Genomic DNA, 21,768 nt, shown 5'->3' with positions numbered 1-21,768 from the left:
TTGCCTGATATATTTTTCCTCTCTTTAACTAAGCCTCTCTACCTCAAAGAAAGCCACTCCGCCCTCTTCCGCTCTGAGAGGCTTTCTCCGCCGCCAATCGCTTTTGAGTCCCGTCTCCTGGCTGAGCTGAGAATTGGGCGGGGCTAAGGTTAGGCTTAGCCGAGACCCTGCGAGTTTATCTGGCTTCTCTGCGCGGAGCTAAAGGGGAAAGTGGTGGTTGAGGAAAGGGGCGGGCTCGGGCTGGCCTTTGGTCTGTGCTTCGCTCAGGCGCAGAGAAGGACAGGCCTGCAGGGTCCTCCTCACCTCACCCTCGCGCGCGGCGGCTGGGCCGATCAGTCGGCCAGTCAGTCAGGCGGTTTGTTTGCTTACTTGCCTGCCTGTCTGCTGGTCGGTCGTCCGGCCAAGTGGCCGGCAGGCGCGTGTCCGGCAGAGAGCGCGTGAGAGCGGAAGGCGAGGAGGCGAGCGCGCCCGCTCCGTTGTCGAGGCCACCCGCGAGCGAAGAAGGCTGAGGCGATGGCGGACGTCCTGAGCGTGCTGCGCCAGTACAACACGCAGAAGAAGGAGATCGTGGTGAAGGGGGACGAGGTGATCTTCGGCGAGTTCTCCTGGCCCAAGAACGTCAAGACCAACTACGTCATCTGGGGGTGAGCCTGTGGGAGGGGCGAGGGGGACCGGGGCCCCTCGGTCGCGGGCTGGGAGGGAGGGAGGACGGGCCCTCCCCGGGAGGGGAAGGAGGAACCTCTGCTCGTGGCGAGGAGGGACCCGTGAAGAGCCCGAGAGGAGCCCTGCGCGATCGCTCCGTCTAATCCAACCTTCTCTCCCACACAGAGGCCGGCTAGATGCCTTTGGGGAGCCCATCCAGGCAACTCCCCATCTCTGTTGGCCTCCCAGGAGTTGGGCTGGACTGTTCCTGGACACGGAGTTAGCCTGGCTAATAGGGGCTGGTAGAGCGGCCGCTTGGGTACTGGTCTAAAGCGATTTTCAAGTGGGTTAAACCGGAAGTTATTGTCACATTATACAAGCACGCTGTGTATAACATAAGCCCTTTTAAATACATACATATTAAACAAAAAGCGTGTGGCAATGAGATTTAGAAACCGGGTTATTAAGGAGAGTGGAAGGAAGGGGTTCAGGCAGAAGGAAACTTCTCCACTAGCAGTCCAGTGCAAGGGAAACTGGAGTGGACATAGGTGACCAGCAACCTCCTACAGTGACTGAAGAGTTGAGGTTAAGGATGTAATCCAGTGCATGCTTACTTATCCTGTCCCATTGAACTCTGGAACTTACTTTAGAATATAGATAGACATTTTGTCAGTAAGGCTGCAGTCAATCCTGTTTCCGTTCCCATTCCGGTGTGTTCTCCCTTGTGTCGATATCTAGATTGTAAACTTCTTTGGCCTGAGACTCATTCTCTCATTTCCCCCCCAAAATGCTATTTATATTGAAATCACAATAACATTAATAATATGTGTGCTTACCTGTGAGTATCTGCAGTAATTGAGGTACATATGTCTTCAAGTAAGCAGGCTGTAAGAAGAGGTAAGGAATTCCTGGCAAGATATATTGATTGGAAAGGAGATGGTGAAATCAAGATGGGGAAGTCTGATTCCTTATGCCAGAGGTTCCCAACCTGTGGTACTCCAGATGTTGCTGAACTACAGCCTATGTGGTGTAGTGGTTAGAGTTTTTGACTTGGATTGAGGAGATCTGAGTTCAAATTCCCATTCAGCCATGCAACTCACTGGGTGACTGGGCCAGTCACATATCTCTCAGCCTAACCTACCTCACAGGGTTGTTGTGAGGATAAACATAACCATGTACTCTGTGTTTATAACGTACTCCTTATACACACGACCATGCCCTTTGGGCTCCTTGGAGGACAAGTGGGATATAAATGTAAAATCATAATCATCCCCAGCTACAATTTGTTGTGCTGGGGATGATGGGAGTCGTAGTTCAGCAACATCTGGCGTACCACAGTTTGGGAACTCCTGCCTTATACAAACAAAAAGCACCTTGTGGAGAAGGAAAGTTAAGAGTAAGGTTGCTAACTTTATTATTGAGTCTTCTGTACCTTTTAAGATGCCTGTGATATGTAGAATTAGGTGACTTTTTCTGTCATTTTATTTCTGTGCCAGAAAAAGCTTTGCCTGTTTATTTTCTGTATGTGCGGTTGTTGTTAACAGTACAGGAGGAGGATGGGGGTGCAAGAGGAGGACCAGTAAAATGACAGTTTTAAAGAAGGTGACAATCTTAGTTGGAGACTAAAACTCTGCATTTATTTTGATTCCTAGTGAGCCCAGAAACCTAGTGATGGGAGACTAAGTAATATTGATATCAGTCAGGTTCTGAGTAAGCATGGTTAAATCTGACCATAATATGTCTCTAGGTTTATATATGTGCCCTAGATTAGTGCAAGTGGAAAATTAACCCCTACTGCCAGCAGCATCAGCTTGCAAGTTTGTGTTGTAAAGAAGCAAAGTACCCAATCTTCAACCACCCTGTTTGTGGATACAAAAAACTAGTAAGGAGTAAATTGCTCTTTAAAATCCCAAACTCACTGGACTGGGAGAGGGACTTGGTGAATAAATCTTACGTGTTTGTTCTTTCTCTAGCCAGGTATTTGTGTTGTGAAGTAGGCACTTCAAGAGGGGGCAGAAGAGTAAGGGCAGCAAAAAGATAAACCTTATGTTTCTTTCTATTGCCTTGTTTCTTACTATTCTCTGTGGATTCCTAATTACTGTACATCATGTTGCAGGATAGGATAGAGAGAGCTAAGTATACTGCATGTACAGATTTCCAAATGCGTCTTGGCTGAGAAGCAGTGCTCTCTCATCTTTTTCATCTGGGTGTGGGATGAATTTTGTCCTGGGTGGCAGTATTAAGGCAGTGTGTGCACACATGCATTCAAAGTGGGACCTTCCTGATTCAACCTGAGTGGGATTTTAAACCAACTGAGTGGACATCAAAACACTTGTGAGCGTGCACGTGCCTTAGAAGGAACACTGCTGAGAAGCAATTGGGAAGCTTCCTGTGTTATGGAGCTCCTTGCAGGAAGCTATGAAATCAAAAGCCAAAGATGATGCACTTGTTTGTTTCCTTGAAGCTTAGCTAAGAAGGTTTTTAAACGAGTAACACTTGTTGCTCTCTGTTGTAGAAGATTCGTGGTTCCGCTAAACTCCTAACTCGGATCAATTACTTACCAACCAGACTTTGTGTTCATTAATTTATTCATTTCTCTTATTTCTTTTCAATTTGATCAGGCCAGGCTTTCCATTTCTGTGTGAGATGCATGTTCTATCAAGATCTGTACATTTATGAAGGACATCACTTTGCTCTAGTGCAGTTTTTTGCTTCTAACAAATACTGCTGGCAGAGCACATTAATTACTTCATGCACATGTCAGAGGGTGTACTGCTGACTTTTAAAAATGCCTTTTATAATTTGGACTTGCTTTGCATTGATGGTAGAACATAGCTTGCATAGTTCATATTTTTAGGATATAAAGACTGCTTTGGATGTTTTTACCTTCCTGCCAATTCAATAACATATTGTTGGTATGGCTGAGAGTGTAAGCTGGAAAGTTCCTGGCTCAAATCCTAACTCTTGTTATACATACATACATACATACACATACATACATACATAAAATGTAAAATAAATTGTTATGCGCTCCCTAGGTGCTCTTATTCCTATCTGGGCTCTCTCCTGATCTGTAATAGATCAGTATTGCACTCATAGCATACAGTGCTGTTGGAAAGACTACTACTATGATACTTTCAGGGCTTTGCACACTCTGAAATGAAATATAGATGTTAGGTATTATAATATTTTTTCATTATCATATTTGTATCCTGTCCTTCCTCTGAGAAGCTTAGGGCAAAGTGGTTTAATGCTATTTTATATTTGCCACTACCTAACCGATAGGGTGAGAGATGGTGACTGGCCCAAGATCACCTTGTACGCTTCATGGTTCAGCAGGATTTTGAACCCAAGTCTCCACACTACCTGCCAAGTTGAACACTCTGACTGCCTTTGCCACATTGGTTGGTTACTGCCTGTAATATGTGTTTCAGTTGGGTTTGACGGCACTTGTGTTTGTAGGGGAAAGGGAGACAATGAAATATCATAGGGTTTAGATGGCTTTCTGAATTATCCTAAGTATCTTTTCAGATTCTTGATGTTTTCAATTTAGCTCTTGCTATAATTGGTCATTGCACTGTTGTCTGGTAAAGATATACATACATGTTCTTCTCTGCCAGCCCCAGCTTAGTTGGGAGCTGTGCAGAGCAACTGAAAGGAGGATGCTGCACTAGGAAAAGAAGGCAGGCACTTGTTTTAGTTTACAACATTGGACAGTTATGGTCTAGAAGGTAAGGGGCATTCCAGATAAATTGAGAGGGCAAGATGCCAGTTGCTGTAAGGTAAAGTGTGCTGTTGAGTCAGTGTTGACTCCTGGCACCCACAGAGCCCTGTGGTTGTCTTTGGTAGAATACAGGAGGGGTTTACCATTGCCTCCTCCCACAAAGTATGAGATTATGCCTTTCAGCAGCTTCCTATATCGATGCTGCCCGATAATAGGTGTATCCCGTAGTCTGGGAAACATCCGAGCGGGGATTTGAACTGGCAACCCCTGGCTTGCTAATCAAGTCATTTCCCCGCTGTTTCATGGCACTTCCAAATAATGCTTGAATTAAGCCCTTTTGTCTAGTGGCATTTTTGAGTTTATTTTCTAGGTCTCACTTTAAAATGACTTCTGTTCTTGTCTCTCGGCCAGATAAACTGGCATCCACGTGGGTGTAAAGGTAATGGGGGGGGGAGTTGGACTCCCCCCGCTCCACCCCCATCAGATTGGCATGGTTCTGTGATTGCTCATGGACCGGTGTTGGTTTTCCTTGGAAACATCTCATGATACTTTCAAAAACTGAGCAAAATAAAAGGGGTGACAAAGCAGCCAAAGGCTCAGAAAATGCTCTATGCATTGGGAGAAACAAATGTCTAAATTCAAGATTACATTGTATAGTTTGGTTATGTGTGTGATGTTGTATCTATTTTGCAGACTTTTCTTTCTCTTTTACAAATTAGTGTGTTGTGAAAGGGCACTTAAAAGATAATCAGAATTTTATAGAATTCCTATTTACTTAAGAATAGATAAATTGCAGGTGAAAATAAAAAAATAAACAATTTCTTTAAAAAAAATAAACAATTTCTGCTCACATATAGCACACATACATTGAATGTTTGACCTAAATTGTGTGCTACTGCTAATCTTGAATTGAAGGGTGGCAGTAATGAGACAGGTAAACTGGCAGTCATAATACCTAAGGTTTTTCCGGTCAAAATTAATGAGTTTGCTAACATAAAAAGCATGGTCCTACATTCCTTATGCTGCTTGCTTGGGCACATGTAACATTTGCTTGAATCAAGGAGAATGTTATCCTTAGTTCATCTTGAAAATAGGATTGATGAAGAGTTAAAAGTTAGTTTCTTCCCTAATGCAAAAGTTTGTGCATTTATTCTAAAAGCATACTAACAAACACATTACTTAGTTATGGCAGCATACTAAAAATAGAGTGTCAGGCATACTTATTCACCATCCCCAAACCTATTCTGCTGATAGTACATATCTAATCTAATTATATAATACTCAAAACTTCTTGCCCAACATTTTTATAGTGATTTGCTCAGTGCCAATATTTGGGGGCATGCAGTGTCTTCTGAAATATTTTCCCAGCCCTGCTGGGCGGCCAGAATTATATTTGGACATGGAATGCTGAGGAAGGAGTTTCAGAGGGAACGGTAGCAGGCAGAATAATGGTTATGTGCAACCATCCTCACCATGACTTCTCCATGGTGAATCCCTCCCTCCCGAGGATGTTTTTAAGTTGAGAAGCTGTCGTTGGGCATCATATGCAGTGTTTTGCAACATGTGGTTTAGTCCTTATTAGCATATTTTAGATGAAGGTGATTTTGCTTGGCATATCAATGGGCACCAATGAGGATAAATTCATCTGTAGCATGTTGTGCTTATTTTTATTTTTTCTGTCATGCTTGAGTTAGCCTTCATACAGAAATCATGTGAACTGCAGAAAAAAGATTTGTTTCCTCATCTACAATATTTTTGCAGCTGTTGATATAATTGTGCAGTTGCAACCAGGATGAGTAAGAACCTTTTTTTTTTAAAGTGAAAGTGAATTACTTATTTATTTTATTTAAAATATTTCTGTACTGCCCAAAACTTGCATCTCTGGATGGTTTACAATTAAAATCATTGAAAATATCAAATCAATTAACAATTAAATTTATTAAAAACATTTAAAACCCAGTATTAAAAATTTCAGAACGATAGTGGACTTGACGAGTCCACTATGCCCATCTGTTAACAAGGTTATAAAACCTTCTACGGTATGTAGTTGTTCGTTCTTATAAAAGTTGACTTCACAGGTCAGAATATGCCATAAACTGGTAGCCTTTCTCATGCAAGATGCTTTTAACCAGTTTATGGCATATTCTGCCCTGTGAAGTTTTAAATGTTTTAAATGAATTTAAGCCCCTAAGCAGGGCCCACCATGGTTTACATTTAAATGGGAGACTACATGTGAGCACTGTAAGATATTCCCTTTAGGGGATGAGGCTGCTCTGGGAAGAACACTTGCCTGCTTGCTTGCATGCAGAAGGTGCTGCTGCCACTCTGTGTAGACAGTACTGAGCTAGATGGACCAATGGTCTTACTTGGTGTATGGCAGCTTCCTGTTCATGCCCCCTGAGATATTTACTTGGTGCCAGGGACCACCACCTCACCACCACATTTGGGGCAGATTTGTTGAAAAATGGTCAAGGTACAGCCATTTGAAATTGGAATCCTGAGAGGGACAGGTCTCTTAGCAATGTTTTTTCCAGCATTGGTGACTTTTTGTGGGGGGTTTTTAGTCCTGGTTAATTGTATACAAAAATTCATTCCCTTATTCTAAAAGTGCTATCTCTTTTTAATTGTCCAGTATTTTTGAGGAGTTAGCCCCTTAATTCCCTGTAACAAGGTCATTTACTAAGTGCACTGTCGCAGATTCTAAGTAGCCCTATTCAGACATTGTGTTTCCATGCATCTAGGTGTCTACATTCCCTTCCCGCTTCCTTTCCTTTTTATTGACTTCTGTCTTTTACTTTCTGCCCCTCTGATTTGGGTACATAAGTGCTAAGACCATTGGGACTGTTGCTCAGGGGGCATCTTACAAAAATGCTTGGGAACCAGAAAGGAGGAATGGACTGTAGGGTGCAGAAACATCTGAGCCATCTGCATATTTTGTAAGATCCTATGATAGAAATGTTTTCTAGATGTGGCATACAAATGCTGACGAAGTAGCTTCCTGTTATGTGTATGGCAACAAAGGCTTGCAAAGCTCTTTCCATTTATCACCAGTGTTCCCACTATGACTTGTGCACGTGTGTACGCTAACAATTATTTTTAATGTTGGCTCAGTTAATCTTAGATCCCTTTTGTGTTGAATCAAAAAGGCCCCATTCCGAATGCACTCACTGCCTTGATACTGCCGCCCAGAACATATCTCATTCCGCACATAGATGAAAAAAATTAGGCAACATTGTTTATCACGTAGTTTGGCTATTGGCTCTGAGATGCAGGCAGAGGAACCTTAAAGCCCATTTTCCTACTATGACCAAGAACAATATGCCTGTCAAAATCCCTCCCCCCCAATGTATCTCAGGTGCTTGCTTCTATTTGCCTGAGTGTTGCCTCATGCAGAGCAGATGGGAGAATTTTGACAGCACTTAAGTTGCTTGTCACACTAGGGAGAAGAAGGTGGTGGCAGTTTGAAGCCCTTTGTGTCTTGACTCATGCAGGACCGGGGTGAGTCAGTGGGTGCATGCATTGTTGCTGGCGTTTCTTCAGTCAAAATATGTCACCTGCTAAAAGCTCTCTGGGAGTTTATTTGGTAGAATTTTTTTTCTTCATGCTGCCATGGTGATCAGAATTTGAATTGGCAGCTGCTGCATGTAGGATGGACCATTCTGAACTAAAACAGCAGTTTCAAGAAAATGCATACCTTTATTGTGAGGACTGCCCTTAATAGAAACAACTCAGCCTAAAATACTGGCTGATATTTACTCAAGGAAATCCCATTAAAATTAAAACTACCAATACTACCAATTTGTATACTGCTTTCTGACAAAATTCTCAAGGATCTTTATGTAGAAAAGTAAATATGGTTTCCTGTCTCAAAACGATTCCCAATCTAAAAGTTAAAGTTGGGTATGCTTCGCTTGTCCTTGTAATTTCAGTGGGATTTTCTTAAATAAATTTAGTCAAGATTTAGGGATGTGAAGGCCTGGGGGTGGGGGGGGAGTTTTTTTTTCTGGGTGAGGGGAGCTTCTCCCCCCCAAAAAAAAGAAAAGGGAAAGAAAAAAGACTCGGAATGTCTTAATCCACATGCTCTTGAATGGTGATGGTGGGGATGAATTTACATCTTTGTATTCAGACTTGCCTGTGAGTAAAAAGAAAAAAAATGTGGTGCTTTTTCGAAAGCTGAGCCCCCAAGCTTATCCCAAGTGGCTTTGTGGGCATGTAAAAATCCCATGCTGTTGGTAAAAGAGAGGAAAGCAAAAAAGCATCCATGGAGTGGGAAGTGATCAAGCACCAAGTCAGCTGATGGACACCCTTTGCAAATCTTTTTGGAAGATGGTTTTATTGTATATACCTTCAGTCCATCCAAGTAGTTCATGTTACTAACTTCTGTGAGCAGAATCATAGCTGGTGTCTGTTTTCTCAGACTATTTCTAAACCATCTTTCTCTTCTGTCTTTAACAGGACGGGAAAAGAAGGCCAGCCTAGGGAATACTACACTTTGGATTCAATTTTGTTCCTGTTGAATAATGTGCATCTTTCACATCCTGTTTATGTGCGGCGTGCTGCAGTAAGTAGATCTCTCAGAATGACATGAAATTTCTAGCCTGTCTACTTGTCAAATGAGCATATATATAATTTGGGAGCATGAACCTTTGTGCTAATCAATTCCAAATTCAGCAGCTACTTACCTGGCAACACACTATGTAAACTGGACACACAATTCTCATGCTTAGTAACTTTTTATTGATTTGAAATTTTATGTTACCTTCTTTGCTGGGGCTAACAAGGTTTGGGACTGGCTAGAAATGAAGCTTTAAGGACTTGAGGGGGAGTGGTAGCAGTGTTGAGTGAAATTCAGTCCCCTGTCCCCAAAGTCTAACATACATTTCTAGTTACGTATTCCAGTGACTTCTTGTGGGCTGGTGTAGACGCCTCTGGTTCTCTGCTTTCCACAGTTCGTAAATTGGTGGCTAACTTTGAGAATGCATTCTCCAACCCCAAAGCCCCGATCCTTTTATGGGGCAAATTCCCTTCCCCCTTAAATAGTCTATCACAGGAGTTCCCAACCAGTGGCACTCCACATGTTGCTGAACTTTAGCTCCCTTAATCCCGAGCCACAATAAATTGTAGCTGGGGATGATGGGAGTTGTAGTTCAGAAACATCTGGAGTACAACCGATTGGGGACCCCTGGTTTATCAGAAAGTCAGCCATGATTAAAACCCACCAGGGTTTCCCTTGAGCAAGGATCTGAAACAGTGGTGTGAAGTGGGGTTGTGATGAGCTTGCCACATCATGCAAAATGAATGTATTTCTTTGTATACCAATGTCAGATGTCTCCATTTCGGATTCCTTAGCCCAGCAATCGGAATTGGGAGAGTAGCTCAATCAACTCAAAAAGCTGCTCATCAGTTTCTGCTGTCAGTACATTCCCTCTTGCCAGTTGTAACTTTAGATAATGGCAGGTACTATGTAATGGATCTACCTGTTTTGAGGAGCAGAAGCAAACATTTTTCTTTTGCGATGCTGTTGCACTTCTCTGCCGTAATGTCCATTTTAGCCCTACGACCTGTTTTCTTCCATACTGCTAATACTTCTGCTTCTTTTCCTGCTTGATCTGTATGTTGCCTTGTTTTTCAAATAAAATAAAGCAAGAGCTTCAGAATGAGGGCAAATAGATACACACTCAAGGTCTACAAACTTAGAAGCAACCGTTTTGCTGTTAGGAGCTCAGATACATGTGGAGAGCCAACTGTGAGCCCAGCTGTGAAAAAAGGAGAACATGTTTCGGCATTGCTGAGATAGTGGGGAAAGGTACACGTTGCCTTTGACATGTTGTGTATTTTAGTACTGACAGCCACAGCCTCGTGGAATATCTTAAAAATCTTATTCTGAAAGCCTTGCTAAGCTTGCTTTGGCTTATTTACATCTTAATCCTGTTTATCTGGAAGCAAGTGCCATTGAGCTCTATGTAACAGTTAAGTATATTCAGGTTTTCAGCATTAGTGGCAGTAATCATACCCTAGACATTTTAATTCTGATGCTGTATTTTAGTGCATTAAGGGTATTTTAACGATTGGTGTTTAATTTTGCATTTAACATTGTTATCTGTCCCAAGGCATTGGAAAGGTGCAGGCTAGAAATCCAAATGAATACTAATCTGAATGTGAAGAATGAAGGATTGTGATTGGTCATAATGTTCATTTTGTAATGCGGTAGGTTACTGTTCACATTTTACAGATAGGGAATTGCTTGGTGAGAGAGTTATTCAAGACCATGCAAAGAGTCTGTGGCAGAGTGCAAATTGAGCCCTGCTGTTCCTGTTCCTCAGTCACTAGATTATGCCCAATTGTTGCCATTGTTTCCCAGCCATTCCTGACTTCTAGTGCATGCAATTCCACTTCCCCTAGCCATGCATCAGAGTTGTATCTGTCTCTGAATCTATCCCTCTCCCCCCACACCCACACACTTAGCAGCAAGATTAAATATTGTTGAAATAACTAATAGAATTCTGATGAGAGGAGTTTAGATGGAGTCAGTGTTGGGAAGAAAGAGGTGCAGATGTTAAGTGCTATGTCTGATCTTTCCAAACTGACAGCAGGCTCAAAGCAAATGTATTACTAATTTCTATGCTACACCAGTGATCTTCACTATTTTGGCAAAAAAACAACACCACCCCTACCCCATGTTGGAGTCTTTTCTCATGGCTCTGACCTCAGCGCTGTGCTTTCCCCAGTGCTCACAGGGACTGCTTTCAGAAAAATGGAGCCCCTTTGAGCCCCAGCACCATCTTGGAAGGTGTACATAGAGCACTGGGAAATGTAGTTCTTCTCAGGGCTTTTCTCGTAGAGCTTTATGGGGAAGGTTCTGGGAAGGACTGCACTTCCCAGCGCTCCATGCATGCCTTCCAAGTTGGCAACGAGGCCCCAAAAGACACTGTTGCCCTTAAAGGAGTCTCACTGGTGCAGGGCAAACAGCAGCACTTTGCAGTGGGAACGGTTGCTTCTGCATGGTGGGGGCTTGCAGAGTATTTGTCTGTGGCCAGAGATTTCCACAGCCCTAGTGAGGGAGCCACCCTTAATCAATTTGAGCCAGCACTGGCTCCCAGGCCTTGCAGTGAAGAATATGTGTGTAGCTCACATGTGTATAACAAAACCTACAGTGGCTCCTTCTAGCTTAAGAAACAGGAGGGGCAACTTTGAAGTTACCGGCACTGGGACACGTAGCCCTTCTGCACCCACCACTTTCCCCCTGCAGCGCTTCTTCTCTCCCCTGCTCTCTCCCACCCACTGTAAAGCAGTTTTTCCTTGCTCCTGAATTTCCAGATGCATGTTTGCCATGAAGGGTTAAGCACGGCCTTCCCCATCTTCTGCTTCAAACCAGCTGTTCTGGAATCTGCTTTGCCTCGAAGAAGCTGCTGTCAAAGCTTGATTAACACACATTTGCATGTAACGTAGTTCAGCATTCCATATGACTTGGTCTTAAACCATAACTCTTGCCCATGTGGTACTGCACTCTTCTGGGTTGGTACTTCATGCAGCCTTGGCAGTCCCCAGGCATTCCTGTGGCCAGGAGGCTGTACATCCAACTGCAATACAACAGTCAGTGATGCTGCTTCAGCTGGTGGGACTCATCGCAACAGCTTGCTGCAAGAAGCTATAGGTCCATCAGACCCTATTCCCTCCCTGGGAGCTGTTGGAACTCTTGTAATCTCTTTATAATAGTAGCAGAAGTCATTGCACAGCAACTGTGACATTTCTTCTCCCAACTCCAGGCATGTTTGAGATTTACTTGGGCTCAGGTGCAAGGTCTCCCCCACCTCTTTGGGGGGGGGGAGGGTTGTGCCAGGACAGCAAGGGAGTTGTTCCAGATTGTGTCTTGAATCTAGCATTCTAGCAATAATATGGTGTTAAAAGCCAATGTTCTAAGAGTCTAACTGCTGCATGAAAATATTTAGCAACTGATTTATAGACACAAACTGAGAAAATGTTCCCAGTATCAAATTCACTGGTGAATCTAACTGAACTCTGTCTGTTGTGCTGACAGAATCTATTCATGTGTGTGATTGTGTGGTTACTGGCATATTGCATGGCATTCAGTTCTTGAGGCACTCCCTGCATCTAAAATGCCAGGTGACATTTTATTGGAGAGCAGGTACATTTTGCAATGCCAGTTGGCATCTCGTGTATAGGAAGAGGTGCAATAGTGAACTTCACATCTTCTTTTTTTACTTGGGTTTGTTTAGAAACAATCTCTTTTAAGTTGCTGTGTGTTTTTTAAGATAAGATTTTTATTCTTTTTTAGACTGAAAACATTCCTGTGGTAAGAAGACCTGATAGAAAAGATCTACTTGCATACCTAAATGGGGAAACATGTGAGTTTAGAGTGGTTAATTGCTTCATGTTTTCAGTATTTTGCCTCTGCCTAAAACAGAATTGGTAAGTCAAGGGTAATGATGTTAAACGCCAACCATGTAGAGGCTAGGAAGTACTAGCACCACTTCTCCAAATGAATATAAAGCTTAGTCTATATAGGAATCAGAAATTTGGAATTAAATCTAGATCAAGTTCTGCATGGGTTTTAAGAGCTGCTGGCTGTCTCTGAGGCCCTGATGAAGCTTAGCAATAAATGGCTGGGGGCAGCTCAGTAATGCAAATGCCAGCCAATGTTGTCAATCAAGGAAGTGAAATTCATTTCAAGGGGATACGGTTTAGACTAGTCACCTTCTGAAAACAAGTGATGATCAGACAGAGGAGAAACAATTCTTGCCCCTTCTAACATGGCTGGACTGCCTCTTGGGCTTTTCTCTCTTCTGCTGGCTGTTTTCTGTTTGTACCTTTAAAAAAAACCACCCAATCATTAATATCTGTGTTTGTACCTTTTAGCAACATCATCGAGTATAGACAGAAGTGCACCACTTGAAATCGGTCTTCAGCGATCCACTCAAGGTATGATTTAGTTATTAAATACTGTAGCACCTTACCTTGTGGAAGGTATGCCCTATTAATGCATTGTAACGTCCTCTCTTTCTTGTAGTTAAAAGAGCAGCTGATGAAATATTAGCAGAAGCAAAGAAACCAAGAATAGAGGCAAGTTGTTAATCTTATGTGTAAAGTTTTTGTGGGACAACGTGGGTTTGCATTATTTGTTCCTATAGCTATTTGAATACATCTGTTTTCCTGTACAAAGTGCTGCTTAGGTTCTTGCAGACATTAGCCCAGTGGAGTTGCATTGGGGTTACCAACTCCTAGGCTGTATCATAACACTGTTTTTGGACTCTTTGTTTCAAAAGCAGTTTGCCATGCAATGTGGTGGTTAGGGGTGAGGACTGTTTTGACGAAAAACACCCCTTTGAGTTTACCTGACACTTCATAGTACTTTGGATCCTGCCTATTATTTGGGAGAGCCTTAATAGATAATGTGCGTCACATTTTTCTGAAAGATCAAGAATGCATTCTAAATCATGTCTTGGAAAACGAAATTGATAGAGGACTTCTAAAAGAATTTATGTAGGGCTGCATCTTTGAATCTTTATTATTGAATGATTGATAGAAAAGCAGTTCAATTTTCCAATGATTTAGTACTAAAGGTGGGGAAGGTAGATAGGGGAGAGTCATGGTATATTCTAGCAGTGCAACTGTATAGACTTTATTCAAGCGCTCTGGTTCAACTGGTTCTGGACTTGAACTGCTTGTAGTTCTTTGGGTTGATTAACTCCCCCCCCACCCCGGTTTGCTAAAAGATTCCTTTGGATGGCATATGGATAACTTTTCCCTTTGTGGAGGAGGGTATCCTGTTATAGATTGCTCCTCCTGCTTGCTTCGTAGGCAGGGTCACAACAGTTGAGGAGGACTTTATAGTCCCCTTCAGGAGTAGACACCACCCAGTTCTGGTCCTGTCTACATTGCAACAATATAGTTGAGCTCTTTAGTTCATCCCACTCCTATTAGCTTTTGTCTTCTGTCCTTTCCCTAATCTTACCTAGGGTGGGAGGAAAACACGATTTAGGGTTTCCCCCAGTAGTACTGAAAGTTGAAATCAACTTGACGGAACACTTTACCTTTACCTTTACTCAACAACATCTGGAAATCCCTTTTAGAGGGAACACTGTGTGCTAGTATTTTTCTCAACAATTCTTGATCCTCCCCCTACCCCACCATGTTCTAGTATGATTTCTTTCAGAGGCACATTTTTTCTTGAAGTTCCTACTTTGCAACTAAGTGGAGCTTACTCTTGAAGGGGTTTGTGAAGTCCTCTCTAGTTGGAATTCTAGTTGCATGGCCTTGCCTGGGAAGCAAGAGAGAGGAGTTACTTATGTCAGGATGCCCACCAGGCACGTTCTCTCACTTCAGTTATTGCTCCTCTCTGGTATTGTCAATAATCTTTTAAAATTTTGCCCCAACCAGGATGAAGAGTGTGTACGGCTTGACAAAGAGCGGCTGGCAGCTCGACTGGAGGGGCACAAAGAAGGCATTGTGCAGACTGAGCAGATTAGGTAGGTCTTGCTTTCTCATGATACTGCTAATTTTAAGAATTGTGAAAATGCTTGTGAAAAGCAAGCCTTTCTGAAATATGTCCTGGCAAAAACTGCCAATTCTTGGAAGGTGTCAGTTCACTGTAGCCTGAAGCAAAAATGCAGGGCTATTGCTAACTCGCATAATGATGATTTTGAAAAGGAACTAGAAATGGTATGTATCTAATGGTGTTTACATAGGGTAAGTATCGGTTTCTGTATATGGTTTCCATATCCTGAAACTTCTAGCTTTTTCTCTGCTGGTTGGTACTGTCTGATAATATTCATGTTTGTTTGGAAGTAAATCCCAATGAATTCAGTGGGGCTTACTCTCAAATAGCATTGGACTACAGGCTGACAACTGCGAGACTTAAGAATTGCTGCTTAGCTGAGAACATTTTGTGGACCTGGGCCGAGCACCTTCTCTGCTTCAGTTCTGTTTGTGTAGAATGGAAACAAAGAGGAGAAGATGAAGATTTTAAAGCTGTAATACGGCTTTAAATAATACAGGTGCTATTTACATAGAATTTAAGTGCTGTTAATGAAAGGGAAAACTGGATATCTTGAGGTTAGAAGGAAGTAGGTGTAGGATCCTGGTTGAAGCATATAACTTGGGACTTGAGCACAGAGTACTTACACCTAGCCTTACTTCACATTTTCTGAGAAATCCACACATCCCATACAGGGAAACAGTACCACCTTGGTGCTTCAGTGACTCTCTAAACATAGATTTAGAAGCAGGAAATGTTCCAGCACTAGCAAATACAAATCTTACCCTTTTCACTGATATCCCATTCCCTGTCTAGACATTGTATGAAATGCAAGAGAAGAGAGAGTTTTTTCTCTCTGTCATCTTTTAAATACTTGTATAAGAAGCCCATAGTGAATAGTGTGAGGTAGATCGTTAAACAAATGATTGCTTTCCTGTTTCTCAGGGGAAAACAAATAAGTAAACAGCATAGATGAGTGAAATCATTTTCAACAAAAGTTTTCCAGCAAAAAGGAGGGAATGTGGATTTTTAAATTGAAATTGTTTGTGCAGAAGGTACAACTTGAGTGTTTCAGTTGGACATTATCTGACCTTATTTACTTGAGTAATTTGAAAGCGAAGACTTAATAAGACCAGAAGGGTCTGAAGGTAATCTTGACCAGTGATTAGGCAGGTTCAGCAGTTTGAGACGTATGCACAGGGGCTGCATTGTGTTCTGTGCATTTTGAGTATACGGGAGACCTTATGTTCCTTGTATACAAAAAAAAAAAGTTTTTTGTAGGGGGACCTCATTTCAGAAATAAAAATTGGGGGTGCACTACCAAAATGAACAGACTCCAGAAAGTGCTACACTAGGATGCTGTGGTGCCTTGAGTGGCTTATCACCAGATAACTGCATTTTCTCCATTTGTAGGGCTGCACTCCCACATACACTTGTCTCATATTGAACTGAGTGGGATTTACTTTAGGATTGCGTTGCATAGCAGCCTCCTAAATAAATCCACAATAGTCCCTTACCCAGACATGATGTTACTAGCCTTACCTGTCCATGCCTATCTAAGAGAGTTGGGTGTGGCACATTGGCCTGAAAGGAGAGCCGAGCCAACTATCCTGCAGTTCATAAAAGCTTCCAAACCTAGTCATCTAGAGGCAGTTTCCTACTTTCCACAGGTGCTGGTTTATAGCCTGTGTTAAAGGCAGAACCATTATAGAAGTCAGTAAAATGCAATGTTATGGCTAGATTTGAAAGGAAACTACTTCAGTTTTCAGTGCAATATTATTTAGTTTCTGCCTCTACCCTTGAACATCCAAACACAAACGTTACAAGTCTTTTTCTCCTCCCTACTGGCCATCATGCTGCTTCAGTGGTGTTCCTTGGCTGCTGCTTTGTGGTTCTGTTTTAAAGCCAGATTATACAGGCAACAGAATGAAAAGGTGAAACTTGCCCTGTACCACTTAATGCTGCAAATGAGTGACCCCATATATAGAATAATTACTTCAAGTACAAAATTAGCATATTGGGGAGAAAGATTTAGCCTATCCTCCTGCTTGACACACTGTGTTTTTAATATATGCAGAGCTTGTTTCCATGGGAAGGAATTCTTCAAACATGCAACCTTACCTTCACTACATCAGAAGTTGCAGCAATTGGTGGGGGTGGAATCAGTATTCTGATCTTTGCAAACTGGTCCTTATTGTGTGGGGCAGGAGGTGTGAGTCACAGCAAAATTGCCACTGGGTGTGGCATTAGACAGCTGTGAAAGTTCCTGAGCACTCCTGAATCAAGAGTGCCATACTGACTATACTTGGCCATACTGAACCATAGTTGAAGCAGAGTTGGGCCTTAAATTAAAATGGCGTGGAGCTCTAAAACTTAAACTTGGTGTTATACTGCGCCCCAAACAGAGTGATGGGACTGTGGTGCTTTGTGGCAGAGGGCCTTAAAGGACAAGGAATATATTTTTTGCAAAACAAATGCAGAGCTTTGCCGGATGATATGGAAAAACCTGGATTTTTACATGCATTGCTTGGGTAGTAAGAATACTTGCCGTTTGGGCTTTGTATATGCTAGCAATCCGAGTTCAGGGTTAGATAGAAAAGGATTGGTATAACATGACTATGTCTATGGCCATTAGAGGGGCTGAATTGCACCCTCCTTAACAGCCTCATTACTGGCAATTGATAACTGATCATCACACACTGACCACCTTAGAAGTTATTGAGTAGATTCTAGGCTAGCCGTGCACCAGCACAAATGCTGTTGGGTTTGCATAAAAGCATACCTCTGGTTATACAAAGAAATTAATCTCTGTTCCATACTAGTTATTGCGGTAGTCGTCTTGTAGAGGTTTCTATGTGCAAATAAGTAACCTCTTGCATAAGCCTATGTACTTATAGACTGGGATCTACTTGGGCAAACATGCATTTGTGTGTTACCTCTTTTGCTAGTGATAGCATAACTTTGCAGAGTGCTGCAACTGCAAAAAAAAAGAAAGAAAAGAAAAGGCCTGGCTGTGAGGGCCACTGTGGAAGCTACTCAGTCTCTTCCTCTTCTCCAGTACTGTTGCTGATGAAATGGAGTAGTCAGTGCTGCCTTCTGCAGCTAGGTCTTTGGTACACATGTACCATGACCAGACTAGGAAGAGATGACAGAATTTGGAGAACTTGAAAGATCTTTACACTGGATCTATAGAGGGGAAATGATAGGTACAAAAAAGAAGACAGAATGGTAGAAAGTCACCTATCTTTAATTCACTGACCATGAATTGTGCAACTATGGAATCTAAGCTGTTGCTTCAAGGTGGACGATAGGACTGAATCTCCAGTGTATTATCTATTTTTCTTCTCCTCCATTCTTCTTCTGGTTTTGTGCTTGTGTGTGTATTGATGAGTAGGACAACATGCAGTGTTTGTAAAGTAAAATAAAATACTAAGTTCGACTCTTGAGTTGTCAATTCATTTATTTCTGTGTCTAAATATTGATGCTTTGAGACTGTATTGTAAAACTAAGGGCAGTTGTTTTGCAGGCTGTGGTTTACCTCTGGAACATGAACTTAACTCTCCCGTTGTTACCTAAATGTTAGTGTGCAACACTGCTCAGTCTTTTTTCTGACATAATCTCTTTTCAGATCCTTATCTGAAGCCATGTCGGTGGAAAAAATTGCTGCTATTAAAGCCAAAATCATGGCCAAGAAAAGATCCACCATCAAGACTGATTTGGATGATGACATAACTGCTCTTAAACAGCGAAGTTTTGTTGATGCAGAAGTTGACGTAACCAGAGACATAGTCAGCAGGGAAAGAGTATGGAGGACAAGAACTACCATTTTACAAAGCACAGGCAAGGTAAATCTTGCTTCTAATCAGCAGGTTGATAAGTACATTTTAGAGTTTGAATGTCTTCTTTATAAATCTAAATACCATTCATAGAAGAACTTTCAGTATTTACCTTTGCAAGAAATAGCTTGTTTTGAAAACAGTGGTGGCATCCAGATATTTAGTAGCGTGGCTCTCGATTAGCAGAAGCTCCTGCCGTGAGGAGGAGAGTTGTGCTCACACAAAGGGGTCCTTACAGAAGAAGAGCTTGCCTTCCATTCATGGAAGGAGCTTCTGCTGATTAAGCGCCACTCCACTGAAGGTCTGGATGCTACCTGTTGTTGTTTAACAGTTATTTGCATATGTTGTGTGTAAGCTTGCTAATCTCCCTTCAGCTTCTTAACATGCCCACTTCTACAGTCAATAGTTTTTGAAAGTTTTTTGTCTTGAACTGTTTCTAAAATTGGTTATCAATTCAGTATGTGCTGTGGGCTAAATTTTTATGGTAAAATGGAATGGGATAAATTAGATAGAAAACTAGGTGGTTTATTTGTGCAGGGAAATATTATTCAAATACACATGATTATTATGGTTATTTGTACATCTTAAAAGGTGGTAGTGAAAAATATTACTCTTGCCTCTACTGAATTGTACTCTGGTCCCTTCCTTGCTAATTTACAGAATATTGAGTTTAATTAATTAATTAATTAAATTATTTGTACAACACTCCAACCTTCCATCCCTGGGCGGTTTACAGCAACATGAACAAATTACATCTGAAATTAAGACCTTTAAAACCACACGTCTAGTTAAAAGGTTTGTGTGAATATATGTGTCTTTAGAGACGTTTAAAAAGTTGTCAGAGATGGGGAAGCTCTTATTTCAGCAGGGAAGGCATTCCAGAGTCCTGGGGCAGCAACAGAAAATGCCCTTCCCTGTGTAAACCATCAGATGAGCTGGTGGCAATTGTGGGCAAACTTCTCCAGATGATTTCAGTGAGTGATGGGGCTTATAGTGAAGAAGACATTCTCCTAAATATCCACGACTAAGCTGCTTAGGGCTTTATAACCAGCATCTTCTATTTTGCCTGGAAACATATTGGTAGCCAGTGTATTTCTTTTAACACATGGTCTTCTTGAGATGACACAGAGGCACACCTGGCTGCCACATTCTGTGCCAATTGTAGTTTCCGGACTAGAGTGTAGTTTCCACATAGAGTGCATTGCAGTGGTCAATTGTGGAAGTTACCAAAATATGTTCTGAGGTCGTTAATTTTAAGAAACGGATAAAAAAGTACCTCATTTATCAGCTGAAGTGGATAGAAAGTACCTCTGGTCATTGCTTCAACCTCAGACACCAGGGAGATGTTTGGATCCAGAAACACTCCCACGCTGCGTACCTGCTCCTTCTGGGGAAGTGTGACCCCATCCAGAACCAGCAGATCAAAACTGTCTCCCAAGTTCCATCCCCATACAATAAGTATCTCCATCTTATTTGGGTTTAGTATCAGTTTATTATCCCTTTTCCAGCCCATCACTGCCTCCAGGCTGGCATTTAGGGAGGTTATGCCTTCTCCTGATGATGTTGACATGGATAAATAGATTTGGGTGTTATCAGCACCAAAACACTCTGCACCAAATGTCATGATGATCTCTCCCAGCAGTTTCATGTAGATGCTAAAAAACATTGGCGTCAGTATGGAACCCTGGGGGGTGCCATATAAAAGTTCACATTTTGAAGAACAGTAGTCTCCAAGTGATACATCTAGAATTTGCCCGAGAGGTAGGAATGGAACCATTGCAAAGCAATACTTCCCACTCGGAACCCCCTCAGATTCTCCAGAAGGATACTATGGTTGATGGTATCGAAAGCCACTGAGAAATCCAAAAGGACCAAAAAGTCACATTCGCTTTGTTGATTTCCCTTTGGAGATGATCCATCAAGGCTAATCACGGCAGTCTCCACCCCATAGTCTGCCGGGAAACCAGTTTGAAATGGGTCTAGATAATCGGTTTCCTCCAAGACAGCCTGGAGCTGTGAGGCCGCCATCCTCTCAGTTACCTTGCCCAACCATGAAAGGTTGCAGTCAGGCCTATAGTTGCTCAATTCTGAGGGATCCAATCCAGGCTTCTTCAGAAGACGTCTAATGATTGCCTCCCTAAATCAGGAAGGCATCCTGCTCTCCCTCCGAGAAGCACTGATAATGTCTGCCAAGCCTTGTTCAACAACCCCCTTGCCGAATAGTATAAGTCATGTCAGACAAGGGTCAAGAGAACCGGTGGTGGGCTGCACCATTCCAAGCAGTTTATTCATATCAAACTGAAATTGATTCAGCCTAACCACATCAGAAGAGTTGCTGACCACCTCCGCACTAGACTCTGCAGTAATTGTGGGGTCTAAGTCGGCCTGAATACAAGAGGTTTCATCAAAAAGAACTCATTAAAATCTTCACAACAGGTAACCCGATGGTTCAAAATTCTGATTCAAGGGAGGAGGGGCATGTTACTAGCCCTCTCACAACCTTAAACAACTCTGCTGGGTGTGAGTTTGTGGATACAGTACGAGCAGAAAAGAATCACTTTTTTGCTGCATGCATTGCCTGAGCATAGGTCTTCAAATGCACTCTGTGTTGTAATCTGTCGGATTTGAGTCAAATCTCCCTCCACTTGCCCTCCAGTCATCTACTTTGCCACTTCAGGTCCTGTAGTTCTTCCATATAGCAAGTGGCCAATTTTGAATTGGGATGGAAAGGACGCTTAGGAGTGATCATGTCTGCTGCCCTGATGAGTTTGCTGTTCCATTTCTCCACCAGGGTATCAACAGAATTACTGGCAGAGCCAACACTAAATCCTTCCAGGCTTCTTGCAATCCTATTGGATCCAATAACCTTCTTGGTCAGACCATCCTAATAGGCCCCTCACCTGTGCAGAGGTGGGACGTGATTGTGAGTCAAATCTTAACCAGATGGTAGTCCATTTATGACAGTGGGGAGATCACAGGAGTCCCACCCACAAAACAGCTTCCTGATCAGAGTAAAACACGAGCTCAAGCATGTGTCCAGCAACAGGTATCAGTCCCGAAGCCGCTTGGAA

At 42.4% G+C, this 21,768-nt stretch overlaps 1 protein-coding gene across 1 annotated transcript in view; it reads left to right on the top strand.

The window, feature by feature from the left end:
* Positions 1–40: 40 nt before the first annotated feature.
* The window catches only part of CDC73 (cell division cycle 73), a 182,574-nt gene continuing 160,846 nt past the window's right edge, over positions 41–21,768 (top strand). The window contains exons 1-7 of the mRNA XM_053313544.1: positions 41–644; positions 8,822–8,927; positions 12,663–12,732; positions 13,244–13,306; positions 13,395–13,447; positions 14,765–14,853; positions 18,490–18,706. Coding sequence (XP_053169519.1) covers positions 514–644; positions 8,822–8,927; positions 12,663–12,732; positions 13,244–13,306; positions 13,395–13,447; positions 14,765–14,853; positions 18,490–18,706 — 729 coding nt within the window. The 5' untranslated portion in view covers positions 41–513. The remainder of the gene's footprint in view (positions 645–8,821; positions 8,928–12,662; positions 12,733–13,243; positions 13,307–13,394; positions 13,448–14,764; positions 14,854–18,489; positions 18,707–21,768) is intronic.

The sequence above is a fragment of the Hemicordylus capensis genome, chromosome 4, assembly GCF_027244095.1.
Source record: "Hemicordylus capensis ecotype Gifberg chromosome 4, rHemCap1.1.pri, whole genome shotgun sequence".
Lineage (NCBI taxonomy): Eukaryota > Metazoa > Chordata > Lepidosauria > Squamata > Cordylidae > Hemicordylus > Hemicordylus capensis.
This window is presented reverse-complemented; position numbering and strand designations above follow the sequence as displayed.